At 35.7% G+C, this 25,449-nt stretch overlaps 1 protein-coding gene across 1 annotated transcript in view; it reads right to left on the bottom strand.

The window, feature by feature from the left end:
- LOC145240302 (palmitoleoyl-protein carboxylesterase NOTUM-like) overlaps positions 1 to 25,449 on the bottom strand; it is a 233,686-nt gene that overhangs the window by 151,267 nt on the left and 56,970 nt on the right. The window contains exon 2 of the mRNA XM_080103883.1: positions 19,813 to 19,865. Coding sequence (XP_079960009.1) covers positions 19,813 to 19,865 — 53 coding nt within the window. The remainder of the gene's footprint in view (positions 1 to 19,812; positions 19,866 to 25,449) is intronic.

Raw genomic sequence — 25,449 nt, forward strand, 5'->3', positions numbered from 1 at the left:
TTGGATAAGACTATACGTATATGTACCGATGCGCTCTATGGTGGTCGCCTGACCGTTCCACGGTTTTCTAAAGAGATTCTTATTGAACTCGTTTTAATGTGTACAAAATCTGTGGAGTTTAGTTTTTATGCTATCATGTATTGTCAGGTCGACGGGGTTTCAATGGGGAGTCCATTGACCCCAACTTTAGCGGATATTTTTGTCGGATTCTATGAACCCGTTCTGTTTTACTCTACAACAAACCCCACTACATATTTCAGATATGTTGACGACACTTATGCTATTTTTCCATCGCAAGATGAAGCGTCAATATCTTTTTATAGCTTGAACTCTTTGCATGGGCTCTAAAGTTCACTATGGAAAGTGAAAAGGACAATTCGCCTCCCTTCTTGAATGTTCTTGTCGGACGTTCAAGGTTCAAGGGAGACTTTCTCACTACAATTTATAGGATTTACTGGCCTATATGTGAACTGGCCGTCTTTTGTACCAAAATCACGTATGGTCGGCTTAATTAATACTTTGGTACATAGAGCCCTCATGATTTGTTCACCTAATAGATTAGACGCCGAACTCGATAAGATCAGGGAAATATTCATCAATAATGGTTATCCCGTTGACCTTATTGATGACTGTATTTTCAAAAAGGTTGCGGATTTTAAATCCCCTAAAAAGTATGGACCTTTGAAAAGCCCCGTTTATTTAAAATTACCGTGGATTGGGGATAAGAGTAATAGATTTACCAAACAGATTCGCAGAAGTATTTACGACTGCTTTTATTCTGTGTCCTTGCGTTTGGTATGCACTACGAGACCTGCTTTTCCTTCTTTTCGCAGGGATAGTTTGCCTTACATCCAAAATAGCAATATTGTGCATCAATTTAAATGCCAGTGCGATGCTGGTTATGTTGGGCGAGCATCCTTGCATCTTTTGACTCGTATAAACCAGCACGTTCCATCTAAAATCAGACAAGGGAGGATGGGATCTGGTAGTCTCCCTCCTTCTGCAGCCTTGGGCTCTGCTATTGACCAGTATTTGTTTGACAATCCATACTGTGCCGATAGATATAAAATAGAATGGTTCGAGGTGCTACATAGAGCAAACTCCAGAAACCATTTAAAGATTTTGGAGTTTGTCTCTATCGCGGTGCGTAAACCTTCTTTGTGCCGGCAAAAAGAAACAGAGAACGCATTGTTTCTCTTTGGGGAACTTTGAATCTTTTCTCCCGCTTATTTTTTTTTCTCTCTCCTCGTTGTGCCAATATTTTAATCGTTTTTAAACGACAATAAATTTCATTTTTGTTTGCCCTCGTACTTTGGCACATTCAATAGTCCCCCATTAGAACTCTTTAAACTTTCGAGATAATATTATTTTGTTACGATATCGATTTTCCTCTTGACGAAATGATAGCCGAAAGAGCTCTAAAGAAACTTCCGTGTATTTTATTTAAAGCTTTATACAAATGTTGTACCTCCAAACACACATATATATATATATATATATATATATATATATATATATATATATATATATATATATGCATACATATACATACATGCTTATATGCATACATATATATACATACATATATGCGAACCTCTATCTACATATAGGTATGCATATATATATACATATACATATGCATATATATATATATATATATATATATATATATATATATATATATACACACACACACACACACACACATATATATATATATATATATATATATATATATATATATATATATATATATATAGTCAGATCATGTCATATGTAACTTGTACCATGTAACCCAGTACTACCTGCCTCATGGTCGGGCCACCGGCGACTAAACTGGTTGCCCCGCGATATTGTTTGGTGAGGAGGGTGGCTAGTGTCCCTGAAGGATTAAAAACAAGATCTTTCAAAGGGCGACTGAATCCTTTTTCGGGGTCAACGGCCAACTAGCACCGTGTGTGTTTATGCATATGTATGTGTGTGCTGGGGTGGAGAGGGCTCCCGTAAGCCGTGGTGAAGGCAAACTTTCTAGGAGAAGCAAATCTCTGATTTAAAAAAACCCATAAAGCAGGAGACCAGTACCCGCATTAAGCTGGTCTGCAGTTTAATTTGTTGCTGGCTATCTTGCTCTAGCTTGTTGCTGGATCTCAACATTTTGAACCGAGAGAGAGAGACTTAGCTGTCGTACAAAGCTAAGACTCTGTAACATAATCTGTGTATAGATACTCCCTCAGGCATTTGTCTATAAAAATGGTCCTGTGACGATGGAAGTCATTTTTGGGCTCATGGACTTTAAGTGAAGTGTTTGAGGGAGTGGCACTCGTCTTACAAGACGTTGCAATCATCATCATATATATATATATATATATATATATATATATATATATATATATATATATATGATGATTGCGACGTTTTGCCAGACGAGTGTCACTTCCTCAGGAAATGAGAGTTCATGTGCCCGAAGGTTACTTTTCAAACCTGCCAACGACTTGCACATCCTCAAATAGACATAACACTGATGACGGTCATTGGTTTGGATGAAACTAACAGCAGTTGAACTGATATCATCGTGCGCTTTCATGTTATTAACGAGACCTGCGTTGGACAACAGAGCCCGGTCACACACATATCATAGATCCAGAGATGTCAATGATTGGGTCGCAAGGTCTGGTGCTTCCTACATGATTTCTTGAGCTTTGTTCGGTCTATCTTGGCCGATTCAAAGTGTTCTGCGCTCCTGTATATAAGTGCCATCAACTGCTAACTGTCAACAGGAACATGAAAGTTCACCAAACTCTCCTGGGTGCTATCACGAACACGTTTTTGGGGTCTTCTGCCAATTGTTTTGGAAGTTGACAGTCATCAAGCCGGACAAGATGAGCCGCCCAACGCATCTGGTTCTTAATCACAATGGCAGCAATACTGGTGGTTTTGGCCTTTTTAAGGCGAATGCATCAGGAACAAAATAGTCCGACTTAAAACCAAGAATGTGTCTAAGGCAGTGTTGATGAAACCTCTCTAGCTGTTCCACATGTGACTGGTACAAGGTCCATGTTTCAGAGGCATAGAGTAGGGATGGCAATACACATGTTTATATACTGACATTTTTTTAAGGTTACAAGATAGAACCTAGTCTGATCGTGATCAAACTCTGACAACTAAAATGTCAGTATGAAACATGTATTGCCATGTATTGCCATATATATATATATATATATATATATATATATATATATATATATATATATATATATATATATATAAACATATATGTACATATATATACATATATATACATATATATACATATATATATATATATACCTACATATATATACATATATATACCTACATATATATATATATACATATATATACCTACATATACATATATATACATATATGTACCTACATATATATACACACACACATTGAAAAAATATAGTGCGATTTTGATGTAAAAATATGTTATTTGTCTTTATTTTCGAACGAACCATAATCATAAAATTCAAAATGCTTGATATGTTTATGAAATGGAATGAGTTCATTTTTATTCGAGGAAATCTTGAAATAAAAACGAGACGTTGGTAAATACCTAAATAATTTTACTTTTTTTTAATACTATCACGTTGGAATATTATTTTCATAACATACACGTTACTAGGACTTCAGGCACACACACACACACACACACACACACACACACACACACACACACACACACACACACACATACACACATATATATGATTGTGTATGTATGTATGTGTACGTATATGTTTCTATATAAAATAAATATGCGTGTGTACTGGTGTGTGCAATAATATGTGTTTGTAAAATAGCCTTTTTAATATATATAAATATACATATATATATATATATATATATATATATATATATATATATATATATATATATATACGTCCGTATATATGTGTGTGTGTTTTAGTGATGTAACGATTTCAATGTTTTGCCTGCGAGTGTGATATATAGAGAGGGGAATGAGAAAAGAAAGATATAGAAAACAGAGAGGAAGAGAAGAAGGTTTAAATAAAACAAAACTGAATTGGAAGCTGTTAAGTAAAATACTTATCCGGAATGGACGAAATGACACAACCTGAATTCCTTTGATCTAAACCTTTTCAAATAATAAACTGAAACACGAGATTTCACTCAAATATTATTTATTAGTTCACAAGTTTTTCGACCTATGAAAAATTATCTCCTTATGGAAAAATGAGAAAATAACTTTTAGCCTGTAATTACACACACACACACACACACACACACACACACACACACACACACACACACACACACACACACACACACACACACACACACACACACACACATATATATATATATATATGTGTGTGTGTGTGTGTGTGTGTGTGTGTGTAATGAAAATAATGGATTTCAACTCTGAGAGTTCATTTTAGATTAGATGTTGATTTTAAAAGCACACACACACTTTCTCTCTCTCTCACACACACGCTCACTCACACAAACACACACACACACACACATATATATATATATATATATATATATATATATATATATATATATATATATATATAGCTAATAAAAAGGAAAACTGCGGTTTTTGTATCCATGGTAAAAAAGAAGGACGGAACGAAAACATTCGATAGAGGTTAAAAAAGAGAAGTTAGATAAGGGGGTAGAGTCGGTCGAAAGTCTAATCGAGGGTTCTTTTTTGTATAGGGAAACGAATTTAAACAGGAGAACGACTAAAATAAAATCAAACTATTGGAGAGAAAAAAATGGGAAACGACTAAAATAAATCTATCGTTATGATAATTATACAATGGAGAGGAAACGCCTTAGAGATTAATCACGTCCAGACCAAAAAGACAATCCCTTTGCTTACAGAGAGAAGGTCTCTTTAAACGGGTGTGAATAATCTCCAAGACCTTCAGATGAAATAACGAATGAGCGTGACTTAGAATAGAAAATGAGTCACTGCTGAAATTCATTGCACATCGCGATTTTTTAAGCAAATTGTCTGTTATAGCAGAACCATACGCATTACTCAAAATGTCCGTTGGTCGGTAGATTCCATTCCTGATTTTGCTGGATACGTATTGTTGAACGCGACCAACTAACCTAAGGATCGTTCTGCCAACGTAGTTGGCACTGCAAGTACATTTATATTTAGAAATGACATTATTCATTAGATGGGGTGCCCCAGAACGTCCTTTCGAGAGGATGGCAATAATGGTTTTGTCGAAAACACGATACATACATTGGAGGCAAAATAGAAATGTTCAACCGCTGAGCTAATCTGCTTGGTGAATTTTTCAATTATTGTCCCTAACCAAGGTAAACGAATGTTAATTGGACATTTAGCCGCCATCTTAATTTTTCTTTGAGAAAAATTGTTTATTTTCCCTGTTATGACGGATTTAATCATTTACCCATTATTGGATAACGTATTGGTGATGGTTTTTAGTTCTTATATATATATATATATATATATATATATATATATATATATATATATATATATATATATATATATATATATATATATATATATATTTATTTATTTACCAGTGGTACCGGCTAAATCAATTTAAACCCCATTTTCAACCCGTTCCTTCCTCTTCCCACCACACCATGCCCACTCACATTAACTCTCCAACCTGTTACCATGTTGATCCTTTAAATTAACTGTTACTTATGCCGTTATGAATATGAATAGCGTCTTTTAATTTTAAACCGTTATAAACTAAAAAAAGCAAAACAAAAAAAAAACGTTTATAAGAATTAACACATAATTAATATTTAATTATAAACCCTCTCTTATCGTATACACTCCTACTACTTTAAATTCCATTCTTATTTGATTTTATAACTTAGTCCATCTATGAATTCTGACGATGCTAGTTGGACATTTCCTCTCTTTGGGGATCTTCCTCTAGTTGAAACAATATGTAAACTCATTCTGGACTCACAGTAATATATATATATCACCAGCCTGCCCGGCGTTGCTCGGCCGTAAACTAAGCATGAATATTATATTTAAATTCTTGCAGATTTCTTATTTATTATTATGCTGTCAATTTACTATTGATTATTATCCAATGTATAGTAACGATTTCAAAAGTTATAAGAAGTATGTCTTGGATAGCATCTGTTAGAATCGAAACAAGAACGTTTAGCACTCCAGCCTTAGTCGTTATTACTTCTCCAGAATCATTACCGTCAAAGCTACCGACATATGCATACGAAAGGTTAAAAATGAAGGGACTTTGAGCTGTGAATGTTTAACTTTCCACATGCGCAAAAGTAACAGCAAGAGTAATATATTATTCGACTAACCTTATCATAGTGAACTGCTTTATTTTCAATCTTGACCCATTAGCAGTAATTTTTATCGACTAAAAACCAATTCGAAAGTATGCTACAAGTTCAAATACCCTATATATCACATTTCAACTGTGTAGACGCAATATTCAGAGAGGATTTTAGAAAATTTTTTTTCGCAAAGTCACTTTTATACATATTTCCATGTGCTAAAACGTTTTCATCTTTAATTCTACGCAATTATACAGAATGTAGAAACTATGCATAAATATTATTCAGCATAATAGTGAAATGAAACCAATCATCTAATAAGAAAAAAAAAAAGTAATTAACACTCGTTTTTTAGATTAATATGCAAATTAGTTCTTCATGTAATCGTTCGTATATCCATGACTGAGTATATTAAAAAATTCGTTTTAATAATTTTTAAATAGAAAAAGTAGGCTTTTAATATCAGTGTCAGAGCAAGGGGGTAGTACCCCGAAAAACGTGTTCGTAAGTTAGTGTTTTATAAGTAAAATAATAATAAATAATGTTTGTTTGTTTGTTAACATCAAAAAAATATGAGCGATTTTCCAAGGAAAAATATTTTCCTAGATCTCCAAGGTTGAAAACGCTAATAACCCTACTATGGTTTCAAAAAATCAACATAAAATAGCGACATTATATATGGGCATTATTTACATACAACCAAATATTATTTTTCACAAAATTTGACGGGACCTACTGGTATTAACTCCCTGTGACGAGTGAGACCTAATATTTTTAGTGCGAATTTGCTTTCGTATAAACTGTATCGCCTGAAGAGGTTTCTAGTTACTGGTAACTAGCTGACCGAAATATGCTCATGACTGTGTAGAACATATTACTGCTTGTGTAAAAACAAAGAGTATATATATATATACAGAGAGAGAGAGAGAGAGAGAGAGAGAGAGAGAGAGAGAGAGAGAAAGAGAGAGAGAGAGAGAGAGAGAGAGAGAGAAATTAAAAAAAGAACAAACTGAGTTATGTGTTCATCAACGTTTCCAGAGGAGGTATCCAAATAAAGACGAAACGTTCATGATCACATAACATAATATGATGAGAATAATGGAAATAGTATTCCGACAAAATAGAGAAATAAAAAGAAACAAACCGACAAACATATCTATAAAAGTGAAAGTGTGTGTGTGTGTGTGTGTGTGTGGGTGTGCGTGTGTATGTCTGTGTACATTTCCTTACGCAATAACTCTGTCAATTTTTAGTCTACAGACTCGAAATTTGGTACTGAGATATGAGAAAATCGATGTGATCTGGGTTCGGCCAGAAATTTGGCGATTAAAGGGTCAAAGTTCAACGATTTGACCTTTGAGAACACTACCATACTCCTCCGACAATTTTGGGTCTACACACTTGAAATTTTAAATATAGATCCGTTGGACATGGATTAACTTAATAACTTAATTTTAAAGGATCATAATAGGGGTCAAAGTTTAAAAAAATTGACCGCTTTTTTTTTTTTTGCTCAAAATACACCTCCAAATACCCAGGCAACGCCGGGCACACATGCTAGTATATCTATAAAAGTGAAAGTGTTTGTGTGTGTGTGTGTCTGTGTACATTTCCCTACGCAATAACTCTGTCAATTTTTAGTCTGCAGACCCGAAATTTGATATACAGGCTACTGAGATATGGGAAAACTGATGTGATCGGTTTGTGGCCAGAATTTGCTGATTAAAAGGTCAAAGTTCAACGATTTGACCTTTGAGAACTCTACCAAACTCCTCCGACAATTTTGGGTCTACGCACTTGAAATTTTAGATATAGGTTCCTTGGACATGGATCTAACTTAATAACTTGATTTGAGCCAAAAACAATAATTTTTAAGGGGTCATAATAATTAATTAAAAAAAATTGACCGCTTTTTTTTTTTTGCTCAACATACACCTCCAAATACCCGGGCAACGCCGGGCACTCAAGCTAGTATATATATATATATATATATATATATATATATATATATATATATATATATATATATATGTATGTATATATATATATCATATGCATGTATATATATATATACATATTTACATATATGTATTTATACATATATATATATATATATATATATATATATATATATATATATATATATATATATATGTATATATACATATATGTATGTATACATATATACATATTTTTTAATATAATGGGCGGAAATCTCTCGAGAACTCTTTCAGCTATCATCTCAGTAGGAGAAAATCGATAGCGTAAAATAATACTATGTTGAAAGTAAAGAGTTCTGATGGGGAACTATTGAATGTGCCAAAAATTACGGGGACACTAAAATAAAGTTTATTAACGTTTAAAAAACGATTAAAATATTGGCACAACGAGAGGGAAGAAAAAAAAAAGAAAAAACGGGGAGAAAAAATTCAAAGTTCCTCAAAGAGAAACAATGCGTTCGCTGTTTCTTTTTGCCGGCACAAAGAAGGTTTCCGCACCACAATAGAGACAGACTCCAAAATCTTTAAATGGTTTCTGGAGTCCACTCTATGTAGCACCTTGAACCATTCTATTTTATATCTATCGGCACAGCACGGATTGTCAACCAAATGCTGGCCAATAGCAGAGTCCAAGGCTGCAGAAGGAGGGAGACTACAAGATCCCATCCTCCCTTGTCTGATCTTCGATGAAACGTGCTGGTTTATACGAGTCAAAAGATGCAAGGATGTTCGCTCAACATAACCAGCATCGCACTGGCATTTAAATTGATATACAATATTGCTATTTTGGATGTAAGGCAAACTATCCTTGCGAAAAGAAGAAATGCAGGTCTCATAGTATATACCAAACGCAAGGACACAGAATAAAAGCAGTCATAAATACTTCTGCGAATCTATTTGGAAAGTCTGTTACTCTTTTTTATACCTTCATTTTCTTTTCTTGTTTATTATATATTTAAAAGAGTGTAGCCAGCAACAATTGTAGGTTTTTTAAGACTTATTGTTTTTTAATAGTTTTAAATATTTTTATAGCGAGTTTCGAGCCTTGTTTTAACTCTCTTCAGATATTTTTTAGTTAAAAGTTTTTTTTAGTTAAAAGTTTATGGAATTTCCCTTTGGAAAACATTTTAGTTTTGCTAGTGCGAATGTGTTTTTGAAGGGAATGCCAATATGAGACTTTCTGCCTCCAGTGGTGCAGATTTAAAATTCAAGTGGTCAATTATAAGTCCATTTGGTGAGTGTGAGATCTATTTGGTGAATATTTTTTATGAGTTTTTTTCTTTTTGATGCGTGCGTTGGAACCACACAACCATTATATATATATATATATATATATATATATATATATATATATATATATATATATATATATATATATATTGATATATATATATATATATATTTATTGATAGAAGTATATATATATATATATATATTTATTGATAGAAGTAGGACTTATAGGAAACGATTCGGATACTTATAAAGTAAGTAATAGTAATTTAGATAGCATTTTTTTGAATAATAGTATTATTAATGAAAAAGTAGGATTAAATTTAGAAGATAAACACAAAAATCTTCCATGTATGTATTGGATACCTAAAATGCATAAAAATCCAGTTGGTGCTAGATTTATTGTAGGTTCAAAGACGTGCATCACTAAACCTCTAAGTAAAGCTATATCTAAAATATTTAAATTAATTATAAATCAAATAAATAATTTTCATCTGAAAAGTAAATTCTATAGTAATATAAATCTATTTTGGGTAGTAAATAATTCCAAACCAGTGAAAGAAAAATTAGATAAAATAAATTCCAGAATAAAAGCAAAATCTATAGCTACTTATGATTTTAGTACACTATATACTAAAATTTCCGCACGAAAAACTTATACAAGAATTAAATGATACTGTATATTTGGCTTTTGAAGGTGGAAAAGGTAAATATATATAGACTTTTCAAACTCTAAAGCTTTCTGGTGTAAAAATAAAAATAGCAAAACTAGTGTTTCTAAAGGTATTTTAAAATTACTTGTAAGTCATCTTATTAAAGAATGCTATTTTCAAATAGGAAATAAAATATTACTCCAAACGATAGATATCCCAATGGGATTGGATCCTGCACCATTTTGGGCAAATTTGTATTTACATAGACTCGAGTATATATATATGTCATCATTATTAAAAACAGATATATCTAAAACATATAACTTTCATGGGTGTAGGAGATTTATAGATGACCTTATATGCATAAACGATAATGATGAATTCGAAAAAAATAAACATCTTATATATGCAAACGAACTAAAATTGAATTGTGAACATAGAGGACAACAGGCTACATTTCTGGATTTAGATATAAAAATTGAGGATGGGATTTTTCTTTATAAAATATTTGATAAAAGAAACGCATTCCCCTTTAAAATAGTACGTATGCCCCATAAGGATAGCACCTGCCCTGTTTTTGTGTTTTATGGAACCATTATGTCAGAGTTTTTGAGAATAGCTCGCGTTACTCTAAAATTAACAGATTTTATACTACCAGTTTCTAGCTTAGTAATAAGGATGATAAAACAAGGTGGAGATAAAAATAAAATATTTAAACAGTTAAATAAAGCATTTGTTCGTTATCCTGATGCTTTTGAATCGTTTAAGATAAACCAGACTATATTAATAAAGGAAATCCAAAACTATATTAGCAATGTATAAAATGTATTTATAATGACATATAATAAATTTTATAGATAAAAAAAAAAATGTATATATGTAAAAATAAAATATTTTAACCTTTATATATCTAATTTTAAATAAATAAGAATGTAAATATACAAACTACTAATTATAGTGGGGGTGATAAGTAGTTAAATGGATTAATCCAAATCTTATAAATACAAGACTGAAAAATTAAAAAATGTATCCATTTTAAATGGATAGTACCAGTCAAGGATCCGTCACTTGACACTCAGCCTAACAGGTGAGGGGCCGGGAACCGGCCCAGCACCTGTTGGACTGAGGTACACCGCCTGGGTAATACCTAGGAGGTCCACCCTCCCAGGCCTTGCCACCGGGCTTTCCGGTGGGGCAAGTTTATTGCTTGTTGCCTGAGGCGCCCCGACCGGGGAATGCCGACGGGGTTACTCAGGCAATTTTTAAAATTGCAGGAGTGCCCCTCCTTTAGGGGAGCCTGCTGGGTTACCACTTTCCGGCCTTGTGCCACATTTTGCTGAGTGGACAGCAAATAAATATAATCCATTTTAAATGGATAGTACCAGTCAAGGATCCGTCACTTGACACTCAGCCCAACAGGTGAGGGGCCGGAGACCGGCCCAGCACCTCTTGGACTGAGGTACACCGCCTGGGTAATACCTAGGAGGTCCACCCTCCCAGGCCTTGCCACTGGGCTTTCCGGTGGGGCAAGTTTATTGCTTGCTGCCTGAGGCGCCCCGACCGGGGAATGCCGACGGGGTTACTCAGGCAATTTTTAAAATTGCAGGAGTGCCCCTCCTTTAGGGGAGCCTGCTAGGTTACCACTTTCCGGCCTTGTGCCACATTTTGCTGAGTGGACAGCAAATAAATATAATCCATTTTAAATGGATAGTACCAGTCAAGGATCCGTCACTTGACACTCAGCTCAACAGGTGAGGGGCCGGGGACCGGCCCAGCACCTGTTGGACTGAGGTACACCGCCTGGGTAATACCTAGGAGGTCCACCCTCCCAGGCCTTGCCACTGGGCTTTCCGGTGGGGCAAGTTTATTGCTTGCTGCCTGAGGCACCCCGACCGGGGAATGCCGACGGGGTTACTCAGGCAATTTTTAAAATTGCAGGAGTGCCCCTCCTTTAGGGGAGCCTGCTAGGTTACCACTTTCCGGCCTTGTGCCACATTTTGCTGAGTGGACAGCAAATAAATATAATCCATTTTAAATGGATAGTACCAGTCAAGGATCCGTCACTTGACACTCAGCTCAACAGGTGAGGGGCCGGGGACCGGCCCAGCACCTGTTGGACTGAGGTACACCGCCTGGGTAATACCTAGGAGGTCCACCCTCCCAGGCCTTGCCACCGGGCTTTCCGGTGGGGCAAGTTTATTGCTTGTTGCCTGAGGCGCCCCGACCGGGGAATGCCGACGGGGTTACTCAGGCAATTTTTAAAATTGCAGGAGTGCCCCTCCTTTAGGGGAGCCTGCTTGGTTCCCACTTTCCGGCCTTGTGCCACATTTTGCTGAGTGGACAGCAAATAAATATAATCCATTTTAAATGTGGAAATTGATGAATCGCACAGGTAAGAAATTCATTTTTATACTATGAAAAGGTTAGTAATTGCAATTAAGAATAGGAAATTGGATAAAATTTTTGTAACATGTCTTCTTCCTAAGATTAAGGGTGGTGGTGTTTGATCAACACTGCTGGGGAGCCATGATGTAATATACTGTTTTGTTTTTAAATCCCCGAAACAGTGTTTCATGGTAAACAACTGATGATCCCTTAAAAAATAAAAAAATTGGTATTATAGTAAATTCGAGAGAGTTGATGCAGTGATTGCAGGTGATTAAATGACTTACTGACTAGATTTTTTTTTTTTTTTAACGAATGATAAAAAGTAAGTTTTTGTATGGTTTCAAATGTTAAAAACTTCAAAGACTATATATATATATATATATATATATATATATATAATATATATATAATATGATATAATATATATAATATAATATAATATAATATATATATATAAAATATAACACAATATATATATATATATATATATATATATATATATATATATATATATATATATATTGAACAACGAGTAGCACTACTAAGTCTTTGTGAACCTGACGAAAGACACTATTAAAAGAGCAGTATTGAATAATGGAAAATCAAATGCCAACCAAGATGCCTAAATAACTTCACCATAACGAAGTCACATTTTCACTGCAGTAGTACACTGTAGCTATCGATAATAGTGTTTAACAGGATAACATTTTTGCACTCTATATTTTGTAAAAACATTCTTCTAGAGCCCTCTCCTTTGCTTCCAGTGCTGTAATTATGATGCTCTAATACACGTTTCTAAAATATCAGAAAGATACTCAACCTTCCCGGTTTAATTCGAAATCTAAGATCTTTCAAACTCTTGTGCCAATGATGCCGACTACATGAGCAACCTCATGGAAAATATACAGGTGATAACGTACATCTTCCCTCGAACCCAGATCACTTTTAAGCTCATCATTAATCTGGAGAAAACTAAGATAATGCTCACGACGCCATCAGAATTCCGGTATGTTCAACCTACCATCTACACCAAAGGGACCAAATTAAATATAGTTGACTACATTGTAAATCTTGGCTGATAAAGTTTTAAATGTTTCACTGAGATAAGTTGGGAGAAGCACGACCAAACGACTATGTTTTGTTCCACTTGAAGTTGAAGAAGAAAGGTATATTCCTAAAGAGATTTTCTTTTTGCAACCTTTTTTTTTTCGTGGATGGACATCAGGGACTTTTATGAGAAACACTAAACCTAAGGGCAGATAACTCAACTCCGCCCAGATATTTCTCCATATAAAATTTCAGAATGTTATGTCGGTCCTGATGATATGACAAAAATAAAGACCTGATGCATGTGACTTCATAGGAAGTAACACAGTTTAAAGCAGGGCTTTCAAAATCGTGCTGTAAAGATACAAGATAGATATAGTATGCATACAGTACAAAAATGAGAGAGAGATAGAGAGAGAGAGAGAGAGACAGACAGACAGACAGACAGACAGACAGAAGAGAAACAGGAAAAGAAACATGAAGACAGACAAACAGACACACAAAAAAGTAGAGAAACAGATGAAACACCGGTTCTCGTTAGATCACCGAAGTTAAGCAACGATGAATCTTGTCAGTACGAAGTAGGTGATCATTTGGGAATGCTAAGCACTGCATGCATTGGCCTGGGAAATTTCCATGTTAGTATCTGAGGGCGCGTTAAAAACCATTGAAAGAAATGCACTCACAGGCTTTAAGACATGTGTCTAAGAGAATGTCCGTGGCAATAAATTACACCGACTGAGATTAGAAGTTGTTCCAAAAAGTGTGGATGGTCTACACAAAGTCTTCACCACAATAAACAAATAATATGTGGATTTTGGACAACTTAGTTGTGTGGACATCACACATTGAAATCGGCAGGATAGTCCATTTTATATATCTATATAATAAAGCTAAACGTCTGTGTGTGTGTGTGTGTGTGTGTGTGTGTGTGTACACGAATAGGCTCCTATATGGTTAACATCTATATATATATAATAAAGCTGAACGTCTGTGTGTGTGCGTGTGTACTAAACTGACTGCATACAATGATAATCAAGGTATCAAGGATCAATTTGGGTATGTCACATTTTGAACAGGGATGGTTTATTAATATTGTGGGGTCTACATACGCGTCTGTCCCCCAAAGAATGGAAATAAAAAACTAAAACAAAAATCTTTTACAAGGATTTTTTGATATAGATGCGCATAAGAATATAAGAATGTTTTAGTTTGAACAGGGATGATATAATAAAATTGTGGGGGTTTACGTTCGAACCTTGCCTTCACAGAATGGAAATATTCCACAAACTTTAAAAAGGACTTTTGATATCTATCTGCGTAAGTATACTTTGATAAGTATGCTTCAGTTTGAAGACAGATAGCATGATAAAATTATGGGGTCTGCGTTCACGCCTGACCCCCATAGAACGGAAATATGTCAAACAGTATAAAAGTTTTTTTTTAATATAGATTCACATAAGAATATTGTGATAAGTGTGTTTCAGTTTGAACAGGTGTGGTATAATAAAATTATGGGGTATATCTAGCTTTCATAGAATAGTTTCAATTTATTTTACTAAAATATAGTTTGAGAAAAATAAGTTGATTGGGAGTAATGTTGAAACCAATGTAGGTGACTGAAACAGGATTTGAATAATATTTAAGCAATTTATGATAAAAAATAAAAGGCTAAACTATTTGATATGATTTTCTGTCTACGTGTTATTGTTCCCTTTAAGTAACTGATTTTTTATTGAAATACCAAAGTTACTTAAAAGCGTTAAGTTTAACTCTTCCATTTTTTATCATAAATTATTTAAATATTGGTCAAATCCTATTTCAGTCACCTGAATTGGTTTTGACAATACTTCCAAACAAATTATTTTACTTAAACTATATTTTAGTAAAAAAAAAAAAAAAAGAAAGACTATTTATGTTTTAGATGGCGATTCAGTTAATATTATTAAATACATAAAACAATAAAATAATGAGGTAAATAGAGTAGACCAAAATAAAATATAAGGTTGATTTTATGAGGTATACGCGAAAAGTTCATCAAGAGAATTTTGAGTAGTTATTAATGCAGATAAAAAACATCCAATGAGCATGTTAGGCGATTCAATTTACCAACATGCCACCAAGGCCATCAACTCCCCATATTTTCTCCTATAACAGACAACACGCTATGCAACATACAAATATCTGTGCGTGAGGTCGCCAAGCTAATCAAGAACCTTGATTCCAGTAAAGTAACTGGCCCTGACGGCATTCCAACTATAGTGTTGAAAAAGCTTCAACCAGAACTTGCCCCCATACTTATAAAACTGTTTAAGCGCTGCCTTAAGGAGAAGTGCTTTCCGACTCCCTGGAAAACCTCATCAGTATGCCCTGTATTTAAGAATTCAGGTGATAAGTCGTCTCCCTCTCAGTATAGACCAATAAGTCTCCTGTGTATCATGAGTAAGTTGCTGGAATCCATATTAAATAGAGAAGTAGTGAACCACCTCAGCAGAAATAACCTTCTTAGTGACATGCAATATGGTTTCCGTTCTGCCAGATCTACAGCAGATGTGCTAACGGTTATATCTCATAGGATTAGTGAATCTCTTGACAAAGGCTTCCTTTCCAGGGCAATTGCTCTTAACATATCAAAGGCCTTCGATAAGGTATGGAATAAGGGCATACTTCACAAGATTTCCAGCTATATAACTGGAAATGTTTTCTCAATAATTAAATCATTTCTCTCTGTTAGGCTCATAAGAGTAGTGGTTGATAGGCAGAAATCAGAGGCTCACAGTATTAATGCTGGAGTCCCTCAGGGGTCCATCCTGGGCTCAACTCTCTTCCTGATCTACATCAATGATCTCTCAAAACACATACTTAAATCATCTATGTCGATGACACAATCATCTATGGCAACACATCAAAGGCCGTAAATGACAAAGTTCTCTCTGATTCTCTCTCCTCTGATTTTGAGCGCACGGTACAGTGGGGGAAGTGGTGGGGGGTTACTTTTAATGCATCTAAAACCAAGCTCCTATCTTTACATCATCAACGTTCTGATCCCCATCTGGCATCAAGGCTCCATGTTTGGATAAGCTTCTGGGATTGACCTTTACTCCTGACCTGAAATGGAACACGTACATCACGTCTGTTGCCAAGGTCGCTTGAAAAATGGTAGGATCCTTCTACCGCTCCAGAAGATATCTCACTGCTGATGCAATTCTCTATTTATATAAAAGCCAAGTACATCCAAGGATGGAGTACTGCTGCTATATCTGGGCAGGAGCTGCTAAAAACAGCCTATCCTACCTTGACCGAGTACAAAATAGACTTTGTGGCTTAGTGGGGGATGCCCTTTTCTCTTCCTTGCAACCTCTCTCCCATAGAAGAAATGTTGCGAGCCTGTCTTTGTTTTATCATTACTTCCATGGCAAGTGCTCGTCTGAGCTCCAATCTCTGGCCCTCTTTGCCAATCTTTCATGATAAACATCCGTCTAGCTTAAACCACTGTCAAAAATTTTCCCCACTATTTATCTGTGCAAAAACCAAAACGTAGCTTCCATGAACAAAGCTTCTTTCTTAGAAGTGCATGCCAGTGGAACTCTCTTCCGTCTGCCTGTTTCCCACCTAACTACAACTTGGATGCCTTCAAGTCCAACATAAACAAATTCCTGATAAACCGACCCTTAAGTAAGACATTTTATCAAATCTTAAGAAGACATTTTATCAAATATTGGCTAGAGTGTTTCGCATGAAGATAAAGTGATTAATCTGATGAACAAATCAGAAATCGTTGGCCCACTATGATGCTACGTGTACACAATTCAATGGCAAAAAAGAATCTTGCCTCATGCGCATATATTATTGTGGCTTACCAATCAAATTGATTCCATTATATCAGCTGATACACAAACTAATTCAACCTCATTTGAATTAGTAAAGGGTCACATGGTGTATGAGCTTTGTGGAAATATCAATAGAAATTCACCTTGCATGGTTGATGGCAAATGTACAAAAAGATATTCTAAAATCTTTCGACTTGAAACATAGTTTAGCAAGGATGGTTGTCCCTTTTATAGGAGAAGATCGCCTGAAGATGGTGGCTTTGAAACTATGGTTGACAATAGGTGAATTGTACCTTACTCTCCTTTACTTTCAAAGACACTCAATGCTCACCGAATCAATGTTTATTTTTTCAATTCTGTGAAATCTATTAAATATATTTGCAAATACATAAATGATGGATCTGATGCCGCCATGTTTTCCTTACAATAAATGTTAGTCATGAAGTTACTCGATATATCGACACAAATGAAACATTTTGGTGTATTTTGGGGTTTCCTATTCAGGGAAGGTTACCTCCAATCCAGCAGTTTGCAGTTCATCTTGAAAATGGTTAGAGGATTTATTTCACAAACGAAAATGCTACCCAAGTCGCCCTAAATCCAAAAGACACAACTCTTACTGCACTTTTAAATTGTGTGAACGAGATAATTTTGCAAATCTTCATATGTATAATCAGGTTCCATCTTCTTACACATGGAGTAACTACACATGGCGTAGGAGAAAACGAAGAGCTAGTGTTGAGGGTCATCCAGATGTAAAATTTGACACTATAATTAGATGAGCTCACTCTGTGCACCCAACTCATCGTGAATATTTCTTTTGAGACTCCTTCTTCATGAAATAAGAGGATCAACTTCATTTTCCTTTCTTAGAACTATTGATGGATAAACTCTTGACAATTACAGGGAAGCCTGTTTGACCTTAAATTTGTTAGACAATCAAAATCAGTGGGGCAGAACTATGGCTGAGATTTCAGTGTCAAATACACCTGTTTTTCTAAGAATCCTTTTGCAATAATTCCCAAAACTTGTGAAGTAAGTAATCTATTAGCATTGTGGCAGAAATATAAGGATGATTTATCTGCGGACTATAATTATTAGCAACAACAAGATTCCCTGAGAGAGAAATAGAATTTAGCGAAAAAATATATAATTCTGTGTTGATTGTTATTAGTGACCATGTGATCGCCATGGGAGGGGAGGAGCTCTAAAAATCTGGGTTACCTGAAACTCATCAAAGTGAAGTGAATAACTTAACAGATGTTTTGCGAGAACTTGATATGATATTGATTTGCTGACCAGATTCATTGATGTCAACGTGCTGAAACTTTTGCCAGACTAACAATATGCATATAGAACCATCATTGAGCAAGTGAATAATAAGAAAAGGAGAAGTATAGTTTTTAGATGCACCACAGGGAACTGGAAAACTTTTGTCACCAATCTATTGCTGACCAAACTTAGGCAGAGAAAGGGAATAGCCTTAACTGTAGCAAGTTCTGGAATTGCTACAACTTTACTCCCTGCAATTGAGAAATTGAAATGGGTCAATGGGTGCTGATAATAGAATCTCCGTTTTTTTTTCTGCTTTTCTAAAAGCGTGATTTTGTTGGTTACTCTTAGCTATGAAGGGAAACAAAGTTGATGTCAAAAATATATATTTTCCAAAAATTTTACTTTTCTTTTCATCATATTTTGCTTTGGTTTCGATTTGCCATTCCTCAAATTGCAGTTTCCATAAATTACTTTAAAGTGTTTTAGGTGGCATAACATGGACAAAATTCAATATTTTAGATTTGATTCGTAGTTAGTAAACATCAATTAGGCAAGATTCTCTGAATTTCAATTTATTCATAAGGAAAGCTTCAACTCAAAATTGGAATACGTATTCTAAACATAAGTTGTAGTATCATCGTATCTTGATTTTGATTTTTATAAAGATGCATAGAAATGGTGTAAAACTGACCTGTTTTGAGAATTCATTTTATCCGTTATATGATAAGTATTATATATATATATATATATATATATATATATATATATATATATATATATATATATATATATATATATTAGGAAAGTAAAAAGTGGGCCTTTAGTTTACTTTCAGCAGCCTCGTAACTTTCGCTTGCCTTATTTTGTCTTTTAGTCCTCACATTCCATAACCGATGTTTCTGACAAAGTGGGAAGAATTACTATTTTTTGGAGTCAGAACCTATCCGTCTAACACGTTAACTTTTGACTGCGGAATAGTATTTTTTAGTTTCTTACATCAAGTGGTTTCGTGCATTGTCTGGAACGATTTCCATTAAAAAAAATTAAATAAAGTCTACTCACCTTCGAGGAAAACAATCCATTTTGAGCTTCCATAGGAACGCCTCAGGTAATATCTGCAATAGAATCGAAACAGAATAGAATGACTCAATCAACTTGTATGTATACAGAAATCAATATAATCTTGTCTTACAAACTAATGCAATGGTAACAATACAGCAGATAAACCACATTTGTCGTTTATCGATTGAATCAAGTGATCACACGCTGAGAGCAATAATGAGGCATACGATAAATTATTGTTTCAAGTCATCAAGATTCCTTGCTCTGTCATATTCTGTTTCTACTTTATGTCAACAACATGGCGGAAGTAAAGGATGTTATTTGCAGATGATGTCAAATCAGTAAACCATAAAATCAAGATCGACAATTATCTCAAGTCTAGCTAACGTGTCTGAAAAAGATCCATTGAATGGGACTTATATCTCAATGGCGATAAATGCTGCAGTATTGCAATGGGTTCTCTCTCTGACTTTTACTTTCAGCGATGACACAGCTTTGCTCAAGGAGAAAAGATTTTGACCTTCAGATCAGCTCGTCTTCCAATCTAAACATTGCATTCCGATTACAAACAAAACAAGGAGCATTTTATTTCTCATTCGATGCTCCTTCTGCAAATCCACTCCTAAAATAATTCTTCCACTTAATATCTCTCTCATCAGACCAATCTGAGATTATGGTGTCCAGGTCTCTGTTACATGTCTATTACGTAATATGCAGCATATGGAGGGAGTTCAAATAGTGCAGAGATTATGGGACCTGTTCTGCTAAAGCCAACTCAAGAACATTAACCTTTACAGGAGTGCCGACGATTACATGGTCATCTCATTTAGGGTTGCAATATCTCCAAAGGTCATTATGATCTCTCTCAAGATCTACTATTTCACTCCTGGCTCAAAAATAGATCTACATGGTTTCATCCATGATTTCAATTAAACCGGAAAATGGCCGCTTTCCTGATCAGGATACGTTGATTTTGGAAAGTATTTCCAGGAGTTGTAGTAAATGCGCCAACCACATTGCACTTAAAATCGAATTTTGATGCGCTAGGTTACTGAATCCTCGGGTTTGTATTACTGTACACATAGATTCGAAAAAGTTGTCAAAAAACAAATATATAACAAATAAATGTTATCAAAGGTAAGATAAGTTATTTTTCTACCAAAGTGGACATATTTTTCGTGTTTTTATTTAATGTAACATGTTTATTCAGCTCGAAAAGCTGACAGTGTTTACCGATGTATTGGAAAATTCAAAATGGCGGCCGACTCTCTCTCGGAGAGGGTAAGTTTGGAAAAAGGTGTAATAAATAATAAACTAGACAAAATACTGTTAGAAATTCGCTCAATATATGTTACCGTGACATAAATTGACATATATTCGGTGTTTTTTTAATAGTATTTTGTCTAGTTTATTATTTATAACATCTTTTGCCAAACTTACCGTGTTAAAGAGACAGTCGGGCGCCATTTTGAATTTTCCAATACATCGGTAAACACTGCATGTTTTTCGAGCTGAATAAACATGTTACATTGAATAAAAACACAAAAAATATATCCAGTTTGGTAGAAAAGTAACTTATCTTGCCTTTGATAACATTTATTTGTTATGCATTTGTTTTTTGACAACTTTTTCGAATCTATGTGTACAGTAATACAAACCCGAATCCTCTTTTCTTTATTTTTACATAGGAGCCACCACTTATTAAGGCCCGGAGGCCACTCTAGGATGAGGAGTAATGCGTGTACAGTAGTCAATGGGATAATATCGTAGTAATCGTTAGTAGTGGAAATGTGGTAAATTGGATTACTTAAGGGGATGGTTCATCCAGAATTTGTTTACGTTGGACTTGAAGACTACCAAGTTGTAGTCAGCTGGAAAGCAGGCAAACGGAAGAGAATTCCACACGCATGCACTTCTAAGTTCATGGAATGTACATTCTGGTTTAGACACAGATAAAGAGTTGGGGAAATTATTGACAGTGGTTTCAGCTAGACGAGTGTTTTTCATGAAAGTTTGGCAAGGAAGGACTATAGATTGGAACTTCGACGAGCACTTGCCAGGAAAATAACAATAAAGCAGAGACAGGCTCGCAACGACTCTTCTGTGAGAAGGAGGTTGCAAGGAAGAGAAAAGGGCATCCCCTCACTAAGCTACAAAGTCTATTTTGAACACTGTCAAGGCTGGATAAGGTCTTTCTAGAGGCTCCTGCCCAGATAAGGCAACAGTACTCCATCATTGAACGCATCTGGCTTTTATAGATAGACTGAATTGCATTAGCGGTGAGATATCTAATGGAGCAGTAGAAGGATCAACCATTTTTCTAGCAACCTTGGAAACAGATTTGATGTACGTGTTCCATTTCAGATCAGGAGTAAAGGTCAAGCCCAGAAGCTTGTCAAAACATGAAGCCTCCCTAAGACGAGAGCCATTCATTTCAACTGATGCCAGACGGGGAACAGAGCATTGATGATGTAAAGATAGAGGCTTGGTTTTAGATGCATTAAAAGTAATGAGCCACCTCTTTTCCCATTGTACCACTTGCTCAAGATCAGAGGAGTGAGAATGAGAGAGAACTTGGTTATTTACGGCCTTTGATGTGTTGTCATCAGCATAAATGTCTACGAACGACCTTAGGATGTGATTTGGGAGATCATTGATGTAGATCAGAAAGAGTGTTGGGCCCAGCATGGACCCTTGAGGAATTAATATGATTAATTAATTGAGCATTAATATTGTGAGCTTCTGATTTCTGCCTATCAACCACTACTCTTATGAACCTATCAGAGAGAAATGATTTAATAATAGAGAAGACATTTCCAGCTATGGTATAGCTGGAGATCTTGTGAAGTAGACCTTTAACTCTATCAAAGGCCTTTGATATGTCAAGAACAATTGCATGAGAAAGGAAGCCCCCATCATTGCTAATCCTATGAGATATAACTGATAGCACATCTGCTGTAGATCTAGCAGAACGGAAAGCATATTGCATGTCACTAAGAAGGTTATTTTTGCTGAGGTGTTTGACTACTTCTCTATTTAATATGGATTCCAGCAGCTTACTCATGACACACAGGAGACTTATTGGTCTGTACTGAGAGGGAGATGACTCATCACCTGAATTCTTAAATACAGGGCATACTAATGAGATTTTCCAGGGTGTTGGGAAGCACTTCTCTTTAAGGCAACGCTTAAAGAGTTTTGTAAGTATGGGGGCAAGTTCTAGTTGAAGCTTTTTCAGCACAATGATTGGAATGCCGTCAGGGCCAGTTGCTTTACTGGAATCAAGGTTCTAAATTAGCTTGGCAACATCATGCACAGATATTTGTATGTTGCAGAGTGCGTTGTCCGTTATAGGAGGAAATACGGGAAGTTGATGGCCTTCGTCACTTAGGGTAGAATTAGCTGCAAAGTTCTTGGCAAATAGTTTTGGCTTATCTGATTGCTGACGAGATGACCTCAGGTCCATTGATAATGGTTGGGATAGAACGCACACTTCTATTGAGGATCCTGTTTGCTATTTGCCAAAACTGGTGGGAACCAAGCTGCTGCTCAGCTAGTTTGGATTTAACAGACTGAGCATATAGCTCTCTTGCATTTTTTTTATTACTCTTTTGCAGTGGTTGCTGGCAGTCCTGAAGGCAGCTTTAGTCTCAGTGCACCTATTACGTTGGTAGCTATGGAAAAAGTGATTTCTGTGCGCGATGGCAGCAGCACATTCTGGGGAGAACCATGGCTGGCTGTTAGGTTTTTGTTGGAATTTTTTAGATGGTATGAATTGGTCTATGCCTACAATTAGCCATTCGGTCAGGTCTGATACTATGGAAGACACATCCTTTTTAAACATGGAATGCAGTTGTAGATCGGATATAAGTGTACAGAAGCTATCCCAGTTAGCAGTAGAGTATCGATATACAGAACAGAAACCATATTGTGTGTCACTAAGAAGGTTATTTTTGCTGAGATGGTTGATTACTTCTCTATTTAACACAGATTCCAGCAACTTACTCATGACGCACAGGAAACTTATTGGTCTGTATTGAGAAGGAGATGACCGATCACCTGAATTCTTAAATACAGGGCATACTGATGAGGTTTTCAAGGTGTTGGAAAGCAATTCTCCTTAAGACAATGATTAAACAGCTTTGTACGTATGGAAGCTAGTTCTGGTTGAAACTTTTTCAACACTATAATTAGAATGCCATCAGGGTCAGTTACTTTACTGGAATCAAGGTTCTTGATTAGCTTGGCAACATCACGCACAGATATTTGTAAGCTGCATAGTGTGTTTTTTGATACAGGAGGAAATACGGGGGGGGGGGGGACGGCCATGGTCGCATAGGGTAGAATTAGTTCTTTGCAAAGAGTTTAGCTTTGTCTGATGCTAACGAGATTACCTCAGGTCCATTGATGATAGTGAGATAGAGCACACACTTCTGTTCAGGACCCTGTTTGCTATTTGCCAAAACTGATGGGAACCAAGCCGTTGCTTAGCTATTTTCGACTTAACAGACTAGGCATACAACTCTCTTGCATAATACTCTTTTATAGTGATTGCTGGCAGTCCTGAAAGCGGCTTTAGTCTCAGTACATCTATTAAGTTGGAAGCAATGGAAAAAGTGATTTCTGTGCTCAATGGCAGCAGCACATTCTGGAGAGAACCTCGGCTGGCTGTTAGGTTTTTGCTGGAATATTTTGGAGGGTGTGAAGTGGTCTATATCTACAATTATCCATTCCATCAGGTCTGATACTATAGAGGACACATTCTTTTTAAACATGGACTGCAGAGGTAGATCTGATATAAATGTACAGAAGCTATCCCAGTCAGCCATAGAGTATCGATATACTGTACGATGGAGAAGTATGTCTGAGGACTTATTACATTTCATTTTTATTTTAACTGATACAACCAAGTGGTCAAAGATCCCAGTAGAGACAGAACCGAAGATAAACATAGCGCAAGGTAAGTTATGAGAAAAAGTCTAGAAGACTTGCATACTGACTGTCAGTGTCAAGCACATGGGTGCGTTTGTGAACAATCTGAGTGAGGTCGTAAGCAATGGAGAAATCGTGACAGAACCTCCCCATAGCCTGTCTTGTTTGAGTGGATTAACCATTCCACATTGGTGAACATTGAAATCTCCACAGACGGGAATGTTAGCCAAAGAAGGAGCAGACAAGATGTGGTCAATTTTCTCAAATATGCTCTTAAAAACACTAGCTCCGCTGTTGTGGGGGCGATAGAGGGCAAATATAAACGCAGTGATGTGAGCTAGTGCAACCCGAAAGCATATATAGGGTAAATTAGGATCTTCTCTGGAGATGACCCTACCACATGGAAAGCCATCTTTAATGTAGGCACATATTCCTTATGGCGACCTTTGTGGTCAGATTTGGATGTTAAGTTAGAGTATCCTTTAATTATGAACCCATCTTGGGAAATAGTCGATCCAATGCCAGTTTCGCTTAGGAATAATAGGTCTGGTTTGGTTTCCTACAATTGGATTTCAACCTCTGGACAGTTGGAACGTAGACCCCTGATGTTGGAGAAGGAGGAGTCTACGTTGGAAGTTGGAGTTCTGGGTGTATATGTGTATTTTTTCTGGAGAAGTCTTATGATAGAGTTTTGGTATTTGTGGA

Source organism: Euprymna scolopes, chromosome 19 (assembly GCF_053919585.1).
Source record: "Euprymna scolopes isolate OS-2025 chromosome 19, ASM5391958v1, whole genome shotgun sequence".
In the NCBI taxonomy this organism is placed as follows: Eukaryota; Metazoa; Mollusca; class Cephalopoda; order Sepiida; family Sepiolidae; genus Euprymna; species Euprymna scolopes.